At 41.4% G+C, this 13,176-nt stretch overlaps 1 protein-coding gene across 1 annotated transcript in view; it reads right to left on the reverse strand.

Annotated features, from left to right (window-relative positions):
- Nucleotides 1-13,176, reverse strand: part of znf423 (zinc finger protein 423) — a 128,255-nt gene that overhangs the window by 108,228 nt on the left and 6,851 nt on the right. Inside the window, exon 3 of the mRNA XM_022749854.1 lies at nt 2,684-2,893. Coding sequence (XP_022605575.1) covers nt 2,684-2,893 — 210 coding nt within the window. The remainder of the gene's footprint in view (nt 1-2,683; nt 2,894-13,176) is intronic.

The raw sequence follows: 13,176 nt of genomic DNA on the forward strand, positions 1-13,176 counted from the left end.
ACTAATTGTACCTCCTAATAAACAGAATAATTTTGGTTTTGGTTCAACTTCCTATCATTTTGATCTTTGGTTTTTTGTGTTACATAAAAATTCTGTGATTAGAAAAATAAGGCCTTGATTAACATTTTTTTCCATGCTAATGCAAAGCTAACAGCAAGCTAACATCACAGTTGCATCATAGCTAGTTACTTCTGGCAAGATGGCCCCCCGTCTGTCACCCCCAACCAAGATGGCTGATGTCTGAGTTGTTTGGTTCTGCTCAGGGACAAACACACACACCACCTACAAAATGCATGAACACATTAACTCTCTCATGCAGATCTTGAGTGGCATGTGTTTATCCCCAATAGACTGTGTGTTTTTGTGCGTGTGTGTGTCCCATGCCCTCCTACTAAACTGGCTCCCAGGGGTCTCCACCAGAGAACTTAAAAGGATTCTTTAGTCCATGTTTTTTAATTTAGCCTTCTCCTCAATAATAACCAGAAAGCCGTGGTCCTACCACTAACTTCACACACACACACACACACACACAGACACACACACACACTCGTACCATATACACAATAGCAAACACCAACACATGGATGAACCCAAGTACACAAGCCCCCTGCATACAAGTGCACACACATCCCGCCAAGCTGTGGGATTACTCTGCAATCTCAACCACTCTTTCTCAAGGGAAAAACATGTTTTATCATTTCATTTCATTTCTTTCTTGTGCGCTCCCTCTTACCCTCCCCCTTCCTCCCTCGGCTTTCTCGCTCAGCAACATGTAGCCCTCCCCAGACTCCAGTGCTGAAATCACAGGCCACATCCCGCGCTCTGATAGCAGCCCTGTGCTTTTGGCGGTGTGATTCTCTAAGTGTGTACTGTATGTGTGTCTGAATGTGACACAGGCATGCAGAAGGTAAGATGAACTGTGTTGTGTATGTGTGACTGTTGTGTCAAGTGATGTGTTGTTTAAGCCTCGGTGTGTGGTGTGTTTCGTAGAATCGTGTGTGCTGTGTTCGTGTTGTCGATCGCCGTAGGGTGTGTACTTGTGGGTAATTTGTAGGTAATGGAGAAAGGGAACAATAAACAAAAACAATTTTAAAAAGCATAAACAGGTTTCCCTTTTTTTTAAAAAAAAAAAGGAATTACCAGTACATGTACTGTATGATAAGTTACATCATGGCTTACTTTGAGTTAGTGTAGGAAACTGACTCTACACTACAGTCAGCCTTGGCTAACAAGGCTTAAGTGGAACAAGTCTAATATCTGCAAGAAAAGTAAAACACTCACACTGAGTCTCAGAGTATTTTGAAGTATTCCTGTATTAAATTTGTTGTTTGCATTAACGTAATTTATATAACTCTAGTAAGTTCTAGTGATAATAGACCATCAGGCCACCAGGAAGCAGTGATTAAGTTGTGTACTGTATAACATTATTACACTGTACAGGACAAAGACCTTTGTCACCTGTCATCCCTCTCTATCTCATTACATATTTTCATTTGCTCATTTCATTCCTTTATTCCTTTCTCCAAGCATCTCCCTAACACTGTCAGGAGGATTGGATGTCAAGCCAGTGGGTGAATAAGAGGTTGCTGAGGAAGGGGTCTTATCATCTACATTACACAGTCTCTGGGAACACTGTCTTTACCAGTTTAAACAAAGCCCTCCACCACCACCCCTTCTTATTTCTTCATCCCCCTATCAAAAGTAAACACACACACACACACTAGCTAAGAGGCAGACTGCTTTGCAGTAGCAAGAAAGTGTGTGTGTGTGTGTGTGTGTGTGTGTGTGTCTGTGTGTGTGTGTGTGTGTGTTGGCTTGTTAAGCGAGCATTTGGATTAATCTGTAGGAACCAGATGCCCCCGCCGCGTTCCTTTCAGCCCCTCCATTAATTACACCAGTACTAATAACGGCTTTTGTGAGTGTGTATGTGTGCGCGTGTGTGTGTGCACAAGTCTGTCCCTGTGGGACATATGGGTATAACTGAATCCAATAGCTATAGGTATTCAGAAACAGGGGAGGGCCTGAGTCACCAAGGAACCTTTAAGATTGGTGATTCTGCATGATGCAACTAAACCACTTCATCTGTACCTTAGTCTGAAAGCCGAGCATCCTCCCCACTGAAAAACATGCAGCACACTTACAGAAACCAGATACAAAATCATTCTAATAACACAGTTTCACCATTTACCTTAAAGGCTTTACATTTGTGTACTTTTTAAAAGAACTACCTTATTTGATTGTTGGATGTAATTAGATGTAAGCAGTACCAATTAATTATTCTTTTTTTTAAATAATTAAATATCCTAAAAAATCTCTTCATTTGTTGTAGCAACAAAATGAGCTATCCTTAAGTGAGGAAATAATAAATGTAACTCTACTGACAACACACAGCTAAGTTTACCTTTGTTTTGGTTCCTTTTCATTTTTTTCTCTTCTGATTATTTTTCCCTCGACAATTATCTTTTTTTACCCACAAATCAAAGCATTACATTATCCACCACTAACCCCTGCATTATCCTATGAAGTATAAGTGCACTATGTATCTTTTATATATCATGAGTTTGTACATTTAGCTGCTCTGTACCCATGGTTTTGTCAACAGGGTCAAAAATGTACAGTGATGCGAGCCTGGTCAATTAGAATACACAAAGCAAATCACAGTCCACATTAATAACAATCTTACCAGCTGGGCAGTGGTTGGTTCTGTGTTCAGTGAGCTCGGCAAGACAGTCAAAGTCCTGCTGACAGTTGTCACAGGTGAAAATGGACTCATCATCTAGGTCATCATCATGATCTCGTTCATCACGGTCATCATGCTCCTCTTGTTCTCCATCTTCAGCTCCTGTCCCCTGACCTTCTTTGGGCTCTGTCTCTCTGTCGGATGCTGGGACTTCTGAGGATAAACACAACATACCACAATGCTAATCAGAACACTTCCCTGTACAGACCCTCAGAAAGACTACTTCATTTTAAATCTCTCAAATATTCAGTCATAAATGGAGGAACATCAATGAAGTAAAAGACATGTGAGTCAAGCGCCAGTTGATATTTGAGCCCCTGTAGTTTCTGATTTATGAGCCATGACCTTGTATCACCCAGGTCAGTTGTCGTCTTGATTTTTCCTGACACCAGCTGGAAGTTGTCTTTACATTTCTACAGCAAAGCCTGGATTAAACAAATATCTCATTGAAATAATCATCGTCCTTCCCTTATCTACCATGATTTAGTCAGTTTGGGCTCATTTTTACCTGCAGAAATTATACTGTCATTATCTCTCTCTCGACTATTTTACCAATGACATGTGCGACTTGACTTAATTGTACTGAGTGTGTGGAACATCACTTTAGCATGTGAAGGAGTGTGTGTGAATGTGTGTGTCCTGGTAGCAGACAGGCAGAGTGTGAGAGGGGACCAGTGGAAGGCTGCGTCGGCCCAATCCTCACTGCTCCATTGTGTCGCCATTTTCACACCTTATTAACACATTATAAACGCTGAGGATCCAATAGGACTGACACTGAAGACACTGGCTTGACAGAGGAGAGGAGAGGAGAGGAGAGGAGAGGAGAGGAGAGAGGATAAAAACAAAGTCTGGGGGGCGAAATGGTTGAAAAGAGTGTGGAAGCATGGGGAAAAAATGAACTGAACTTAAATGCCTACAAATGGAAGGAAGGAAATAATGAGGACAACATGGAACAAGATGCCAGTTAAGAGGGGCAAAGGGTTAAAAACAAAGTGTAAATATTCTACAACAATAAAACAATTCCATACAACATGACCATGACATGACAAGTCTCTAAAATGACCTATGAGTTGATTAAACAGAGAACTGATACTGAAATTCGGGTCTGCAAAGGATTCATTGCAGGGCAGCTGCAATTGATTACCTGCATACAGTACATGCATGTAATACATGCATTACTCAGTAGAGTTAAATCACTGTTACTGAATTTCAAGTGCTGCTCATTACAAAGAATCAATAACCTTCATTACTTTTAATGAAAAATAGAGTTCTTATAGTGACTGCAGTGGTGGGTCAAAAAAGGATTAGCTCAGTTTCATCCATTAGGAGCTTTGTATTTCTCTATTATCTCTCTATAATCTCTGCTTAGCAAAGCCAAGTTGTCAACTCAGCATCCAAATACCTGAACAGGTACAATCAAAAACCATTCCACTTGTTTTCCATGGGATTATTGACCAGTAAAACAAAATGCAAAAAAGACACAATATTTTAGTCTATGAGTTGAGGAGAGAAAGTGTGATTAAGAGTGAACGTGAGCTAAATCAGAGTGAGGTGCACAGGCTCCAACCCACTCTGATTTATTATGGGAGAGGAGTGGTGGGAACGAGGGATAGAGGGATGCTGGGAGTTGGGGAATGGGGGATTGAGGTGATGGGGTGTTTAGGGAACTGTAGGAGAGGAAGACAGTGATGGAGGGAGAGAAGGAGGGATAGATGAAGGGATGGGGAAGGACAGAGGGAGGGTTTTGGCCATCTGTCCAGTGGTGAGAGCACCGTCTGGCCAGGGAGAGAAAGTGGCCCCTTGGCTGACTAAACACACACACATACACGTACAAACACACACGTACGTATACACGTACACACACACACACAGACACACACACACACACACACACACACACACATACATACACACACACACACACACACACTGCACACATACACACTGGTCATTGTACACTCACACACAAACATACACAGATACATGTGCAAACACACACAGATGTGCACATACCAGATGCACACTCACTGGATATGTAAATAAATGCACACATTTACAAATACACATACATACGTGTGTGTACGCTGGAATGTAAATATGTGCAGTCGTGTTGTATGACTTAAAACGACTCTACTAGATATATTCAGGATGTGATTGTTGAATAATGGCCAGAAATGTTTTTACAGAACATTATGATGTCATAGTGATGTTGACCTCACTTCATTTTATCCCATTAGACATTGTGTTAAATTGTGTCATAATTAGCGTATATATTCTTGAATTATGACCAAAAACATATTTTGTGAGATCACAATGACCTTAACCTTTGACCACCAAATTCTAATTAGTTCTTCCTTGAGTCAAGGTGGAAGTTTGTGGCAGATGTAATGACAGTCGGTCTAAGCATTCCTGATATATCTCATTCACAAGAACATGATGTCATTGTGACCTTGACCTTTGACCTCTAATCAGTTCATCCTGGAGTCCAAGTGAACATTTGTACCAAATTTGAAGAAATTCTCCCAAGGCATTACTGAGACATTGCGCTGGTGCAAAGGCATAAAATCATGTAATCATGGCTGACAGAATGTGACTGCTCTGCTTGCTTTTTACAAATTTACTTTTAAATTGCTGAGAATTTCTTGTGCTCGCCCCTCCCATAGCCACGGACATCAGAGGTTGCTACTTTCGGACCAGCAATTTCGAGGGGCTGTGCTAGTGCCAAAAAGCTGGCATCAGCCGTTTTACTGTGGAAATGCATGGAACCAGTTCTAGATTAGGCACCAGCACCACATTGGTGTTAAAGGACTATGAGACAATTATATGTCCTCGTGTGGATCTCAGACAGAACTAGCTCCACCTAGACACTTTAGCTGTTAGAATTATTAAAATTCTCAAACTGTGGAAACAGACCTCCAGACCACAGTGTGTGTCCGACGATTTTGTATGTGCTTGCATTTGGTCTAAAAAGTCTAAAATGAGTCACTACCAAAAGGTAGGTTGGCTTGGCTGGCTGAATTTGACAATAAATCTGTCCCTCTCTATTTGCCCTTCCATCCTCATTAACTAGCATTTGTTATATCTAAAACTGATCTTTAAGAAATCACTTTCTGGAGTGCGTAAACCAGAAAAAGCCTGTCTCATGTTGTAGACAGGGAAAAGGAAGCTTAAGTAAACAATGACGCTCAGACACAGTCTTACTTATTTTACGTCAGTACAAAACATGATACAGCTGTTGTCCTTAACCTGTGTGTATGTTTATGTTGTCAAAGACTCACTTCACAAGCATAAAACAGGGAATTTACTGGCATCTCAGTGCAGCAGCACAGGAGTTACTGTTCACCTTGGTTTACAAGCAGCATTTATGATCACCATTTCATACCCATTCAGTTGTCTAAAAACAGAAACATGCTACTCAGTGTGTTTCAGTGCATATTAACAAGTTTCTAAAACTACCTGAAAATGCTAATGTGAAGCAAGTAGTTTCCACATATGAACACTGAGCTGGACACAGTTTTATAAATCTGACATTCTTCGTCTGTCCTCCACATTTTTGTCTTATTTCTTACAAAACTCCCTTACATCTCCTTTCTCTTTCTCTATAATACCCCACCCCCACCACACCAGAAAGAAGCAGCAGGCCTACTTAATGAAAGCAGGCAACTCCCATGGGTGCTTAGGGTGCAGAGGGGTGTATGTGTGCATGTGTGTGTGTGTGCTGGGTTATTGATTGAATAGTACGACACTGGTCCCTTGCAACTAGTATGTGTGCACCATCCACTCGCAGTCTCTCTTTCTTTCACACAAAATCACACACAGACACAAACACACACCCATCAGCGGGATATAGGTATAGTCACTCAGACACGCAGACACACACACGCACACACACTCGCTCTACAGAGAACCATTATCTCTGAGTCACAGACTGTCCCTATGCCAGGAATAACTGCACATTCTCTCACATAAACACAAAAAGAACACACACATGCACAAACACAAACCCTCCAATCCCAAACCCAGACACCCTGTGTTATTCTTACATCATCCAGAGGCACACAATAAATCAAAATCAAGTCCTGTACTTAAACTGCAGAAAAAACATTAAAAATACTAATTTCACCACTAAATGAAAGACAGGGCAACATGTGCAATAAGACTCATAATTTCCACCTAAAAGAATATGTTTCAGGAGAGTGGTTTTCTACCAGTCCTTGAGTCACAGAGCCCTGCTGATTTTTATTCTAGCCATGTAATGAGGGACTGAATCACACCTGGGATGCACAGTGAATGCAATTAAATGAAATTAACTAGCTGGTAGGATAGAAAACCAGCAGTATTCTGGGTCCTAGAGACAAGAATTGAAACCCATTGTTTGGGTCTGTAAGAAAAATGTGTTTATGTGCAGAAAAAAAACAAAAAAGACTTTCTTTGGAATTGTCACTTCCTTGTCTGTTTATTTATTTAGATGTCAATATGGCATCCTAACCAGCATGTGAGTGTTTGTTTGGATGTATCTATATGCATCTATGGGCACTATATTACATCTTCAAGTGCAAAAATTAATTCAGCCTACATAATTAAATGAATGACAGCATACACATATACATTTTATCAATTGATACAAAAAAAACACTTAACAGCAATAACACTATGATAACTTAACCATATATAAGTTGCTTTCTGTGCTGGTTCATGAAGGCCTGATCTGGGACCTTCACACAAGCAGGGACAATAAATTGGACCTTGTGACATTCCAGAGTCGTATTAAATATTATGGGCTATTTTAAGAAAGTTTTCATATGCAGGCCCGTGTGTATGACAGCATGCAACATCAGGTGTGGATGTGGAGAAAAGATGTTTTTACACTGTGTGTCTCCTGAGGAAAGGTAATAAGCAATATTCTTGGCTGTACCCACCAGCCTCAGTAACCCGATGACAATGGGCTGTTTATTAACAGATAAAAATATAAATATATAAATGGATACCTCAGGAATAATGAGGTCACTTTGCATATCTGCAGGAAAGATATATGCAGGTGGTGTGTGTGCAGTGTACGAGTGCATGTGTGCGTGTGTTTGTGCGCACCCTGGGTAATTAGATAAAGAGAAGTGAATTAGCAGAGTCCACAGTGCAGAATGATGTTACACAGCCTAACCACGCCTAGCTGAGACCCACTAATCACCACTCGTTAGACTCACAGACGAGTATGTGTGGATGTTTGTGTGTGTTCATAGCATGGGTGTATTTGTTGTCTGTCTGTGCATGTGTGTATGTGTGTGTGTGTGTGTGTGTGTGTGTGTGTGTGTGTGTGTGTGTGTGTATGTGTGTGTGTGTTCTCTCATTATCCATGTTAAAATGAGTTCATTGAGGTAATTAGTGAGCTAAATGATAATAAGCCATAAACATACCGCACAGAACAGAGAAAGAGACAGACAGACAAAAACGAGTTTTGTTCCCTCTCCCCTCAAAAAAGTGGAATATAAACTGAACACAGGACCCTCAGCACTGAATCCAAGTACACTCAATATGGACACACTCCATCCTCCTGTCTAACCGGTGGTTTCACAGTGCTGTCGTGAGCAGTTGCCAAGACAAGCTAGCGGAGACACAAACTGGAACACGGAAAATCAAACACACACAGTCAGCATGACCAACATACATCTCTATATATGCTGTGGGAAGAAACTAGGGAACTAATGAACTTTGAGAAGTGTTCCCTCACTGCCCCAGAGTGATAGAAGTCTACTAAAAGAGAGTTAAAGGGGAATAAAACATACTGTAATACTGCAAAGGTAAAGTAGTCATTCAAGTGTTAGATTTGGCAGCCAGGAGCAGGTACTGTGGCCTGTCTGGGACACACTCCGCAGCTCAGAGAGATGTATATCTGCTAGCCAAGCATGCATAAAACATACACACACACACCTATGCCTGTGTGAGCCTAAAACAGGCTTCAAAAGGTGGGAAAAAAGTGTGTGTGTAGCTTCCAGGAGAATGTTTAGAAACCAAACAGTCTCGACACAAGGCTTTCATTCTGCTCCACATCGCACTCTACACTCGTCCAGGATTCACAGGCACCTGGCTGGGCACCACCACCTTCAGCAGGGCTAAGAACCAACCACAAGGTTAAAAGCAGACCTGCATCACATGACTTGCTTAGAGTGCCCAATGGGCAGAGATTACCTCGTCAGAACCAGGGTATTTCACACAATATCAGCTACACATACTTTCTGACAGTTCATTTCTTGTGATAATCAAAGATTTCTGGTCAATATTATGCAGTAGTATGTGAAATGTCCGACTGTGTGGCCAATAAGTAGGTTCAAACACTGATCGAAAATCTCTATGGATATTATTTTTTCCTGCTGTTTCAGGTATCACTGTAAACACCAGTTATTGTTCTTCAATCACGATTCACCCTGAAGAGACTGGACCCGATCATGGATCTTTAAATATACCTCTTACAGGAGCTTTGTAAAGTGTGCCATCACAACCTTCAGCAAAACACACTACAAGTGAGGTAGCCACTCAGCGAGAAATCACAATGCTCTCAACTGTTAGTGTCCATTTTGTTGTTGTTGTTGTTATAAGTATTAGTATGAGTATACTGTAAGCAGTGTTATGGTTCTTTGGTGCTTAACCTATAAAAGCTGCTCAAATTGGCCTTTTTCACAGCAGACATTTTCACTTTTCATAGAGGAAAAGCACAGGTGTTACTAACAGTAATGATGGCTCTGTCCTATTCAGCTGCACCACTGACCCTTGACAGTCTGACAGTGAGCCAGCACAGACAGTACCAGGACCCTGAAACAGAAGCAGCTAAATGAAATTCTGCTATTACATTTATTTTATTTACACCCATGCTTTTTCTCCATCCATTATTTTTTGGCACACATTCTGAAAACAACCTTCTTCTCATGCATCCATGCCTATCAACACTTAGTTTGCACTGTATTAGGTACACCCAGCTAAATTTACACAACAGCCCAGCAATAGTTCCTACCTTCATACATTTTTTTTGTGAATAATGTTTTAGACAGTTGCTGATTGTACTTCATTATGGTCATTTTGGAGGCTCACTTTGTGATACTGTTGAATTGCATGGTGTTATACTGAGAGGTGTTTCCTACATAGCCATATTAACCAAATATCCTAGTCCTGAGTATAATACACAAAATATATTGTTTTTGTCCAATTTAGCTGAAAACACCTTCTACAATGATAAGACACTGTCAGATTACTTATAGACTTACAGCACAAGAGCACAAAGGCCCACCTATCTGAGCTCAAAATGTTGAGGATTGGGCAGATACAAAGAATGGAAGACACATTTGGCGCTGAGCGCACACTCAAATGCACACTGACACACACAGGCTGAACAGGTGCAGCTGGACACAACAACACAGCCCTGCTCTCTCTCAGGAGAGTAACTCCCCCAACCCTCTCTCTCCCTCTGCCTCACTCAGTTTGCAAGTGTTTGTGTGTGTGTGTGTGTGTGTGTGTGTGTGTGTGTGTGTGTGTGTGTGTGTGCGCATGTTAGGTGGCTATATAAAGAAGCCATCTCTCCTCACCCCCTCCCCTTTACCTTCCACCTCATGTTCTTTCCCCAACTATAGCCTGTTTGTATGTGTTTTCACAATACAAGCCCCACTCCCTCAGGAGGAGATCTGCAACACAGAGTACCAGTCACACATAAATACGCACACGCACACACATACATATGCACACACCTACACACACACACAGACCCCTGGGATGTATTGCGGCAAGGGAGAGCAGGCACCCAACACGAATGTCTGGAAACAGGATGATGAAAGAGCCATTCAACGTCATGGAAGGAAGCAGAAATCACACACACACACACACCACACACACACAATCACACACACACACACACACACTGTATATAAACAAATAAAACTCATAAAATAAGCCGGACATGCAATACACAGACTCTCAGATTGGCAGAAAAGAGTTCTCACAATTAAGTTGACAGCTGCTCTCTCTTATTTGAATTTCTGGGCACAAACACACCACAACAAAATTGCACACACAACAAAAGAGCAAAGTTAATGCTGCAATACAGAAAAAACACAGATGCACTGTGCGCTGTCACAAAGCAGGCAATAATAGTTCACACACACACCACACACACCATACACACACACACACACACCACACACACACAGACAGGAACTGTTTTCCTGTGGTAGCCTTGGGGAAAATTAAAACTACATTATGGACCTCCAGAGGGTAGCGGTGAAGAGGGGATAGAAGAATCGGGAAAAGAGAGAGAGGAAGCAGGAGAAAGAGGGAGAAAGGCCAGTGTCCTGTTTATCTCAGCTCTGGTCATCAATAAAATATTACAGTAAACCCAGTAATCTTCTCCTCCAATTCTCTCTCCTTCCTTCTAACATACTCTTTTTTACAATTTCCTCTTATACATTTACTCACTTCCTGACATTAGTTACACCCCATTAGATGGATCACTTTGTAGCAGAGATTTTGTTATTCCTCCAATCTAGCTATCATGAAGTTAAAGATTTGATTATTTATTAGCTCGTTTTACTGTTTTAGGATTCATCAGGGCTCTTAATCAATTTTCTCTTTTTTGAAGAAATGATTTCCTTGAGATTTATTTTTCAGTTTGCTATCATTCTACAAATAAGTTGAATGTAAAAGGCTCAGAAATAGCATCTAGGCAAACACAGGGTAAGGGTCAAACTTACTTTGCACATCTGTCCCCACAAGGACCTACAGTGGATGTAGCCAGATGTTTAGTGTAGCACATCTTGTGTGTATCTATCCTACTAAACTACAACCATGCAGAGAATATTAGGATATGTTTCATACTGCTGCTGAATTTGAAGGATTCTGGGTCATTACCTGGAGAAATACTCTCTGCTGACATTTTTCAAAATGGTAAATACTCCAGAAGATACCAGATGACAAGTGCACATGGACCCACTCACATACGAGAGTAGTATTAAACACGAAATATGTGAACTGGAGGGAAAAACGCAATCAGACTTTTTCAGTTTTTTTGAGTTTCAAGGCACTTGAATTTGAAACTGTATAATGTAACTGAATTGATCCAGTATATGATCATTCTGTCATTAAGGGAGGCACTTCCGCTGGCAAGTTGTCTGTGTCCCAACATCGACACAATAACACCATTATCAAGATTGTCCAGCAAACAAACCTATTGCTTGGATGCATAATGCAAGGTGGCTAAGCTGAAGAAGAAGTGAGGGTAAACTACCGGAGTATAACACACACACAACACACTCATTCCCACACATTCACATAGTTTTCTTAAGACTCTGAATAACAATAATGCAGGAGGTCTCAGTTTCTCGATTTCAGCTTGGGACCTGACAAACCTTTTTCCATGATGACTCAACTGACTCTTTCTATGTGACTATGTGCACTTTTGTGTATTTTTGTCCATAGAGAAAACAGTAAGCGTTGTGTTATATGTGTGTGTGTGTGTGTTGTGGTGTGTGTGTGTGTGTGTGTGTGTGGTGTGTCAAGCAGTAGACTGTCAGACAAGAAATGAGAAAACAACAAGACTCTAGAGAAAAGCAGAGAGAGTTTTCAATCAACTGACACAGAACAACACATGCCTCTGAAGTGCACTCCTGCCTGGTTGGACATGTGTCTCACCCCTTCCACGTTTGTTCTCCTACTGACAATAGAGTGAACATGACCAATCGACAACTTTTTAGCATTCCAGCATCTTAGATCGTAGACCAAGACAATGTTGCCTTTTACCCCATTCTCATTCCTTTCTCTATTCCTGAGCAACTTCTCTCTTTTTCTTCTCCCAGCCTACTGGGAGACGAGGAAACAAGGGAGAAAATAAGGAGGAAGATAAGAAGTTGTTTTTTCTGTCCCACAGAGGAGCAGCGGGGCAGAGGGAAAAAGAGACGAAGGGTTGCGCGTTGGCAATCTTCAGCCTTCGATGGCTCCTCTCTGGGGCAGATTCAACCGGGTGGAGAAGGAAGAGAAAGGAAAGAGGAGGAGATGTAGGAAAGGGGAGAATAGGTTGATACTCTATGCTATTCCTTCGAGTCAGCCTCCCGCCTCCTCCTTTCCTTCCCTCCCGTGGGTGCCTTCCCACAACAACTCAAGCACACATTTTTCCAGAGAAAATAAAGAGACGGAGAGGGAGAGAGAGAAAAAGAGTGGAGAAAAGAACAGAGGAGGGGTGGAAGTTTTGTGAATTTAATAGCAGGATGGGAAGGTTATGTTTCCATTCTCTCTTTTGTCTCTCTTTCTCACCCTGTCCTTGTCAACACCAATCTCCCAGGGAGTAAAGGAACCAAGGTCTTTTTTCTTTTAATCATCTTGAATAAGTGATGGACAGCAATTGTCACTCTTTTCTCTCTCACACACGCACTTATTGTAATAGAGCACAGAGTAAACAGTAAAAG

Source organism: Seriola dumerili, unplaced genomic scaffold (assembly GCF_002260705.1).
Source record: "Seriola dumerili isolate Sdu_G_001 unplaced genomic scaffold, Sdu_1.0 BDQW01000147.1, whole genome shotgun sequence".
Lineage (NCBI taxonomy): Eukaryota > Metazoa > Chordata > Actinopteri > Carangiformes > Carangidae > Seriola > Seriola dumerili.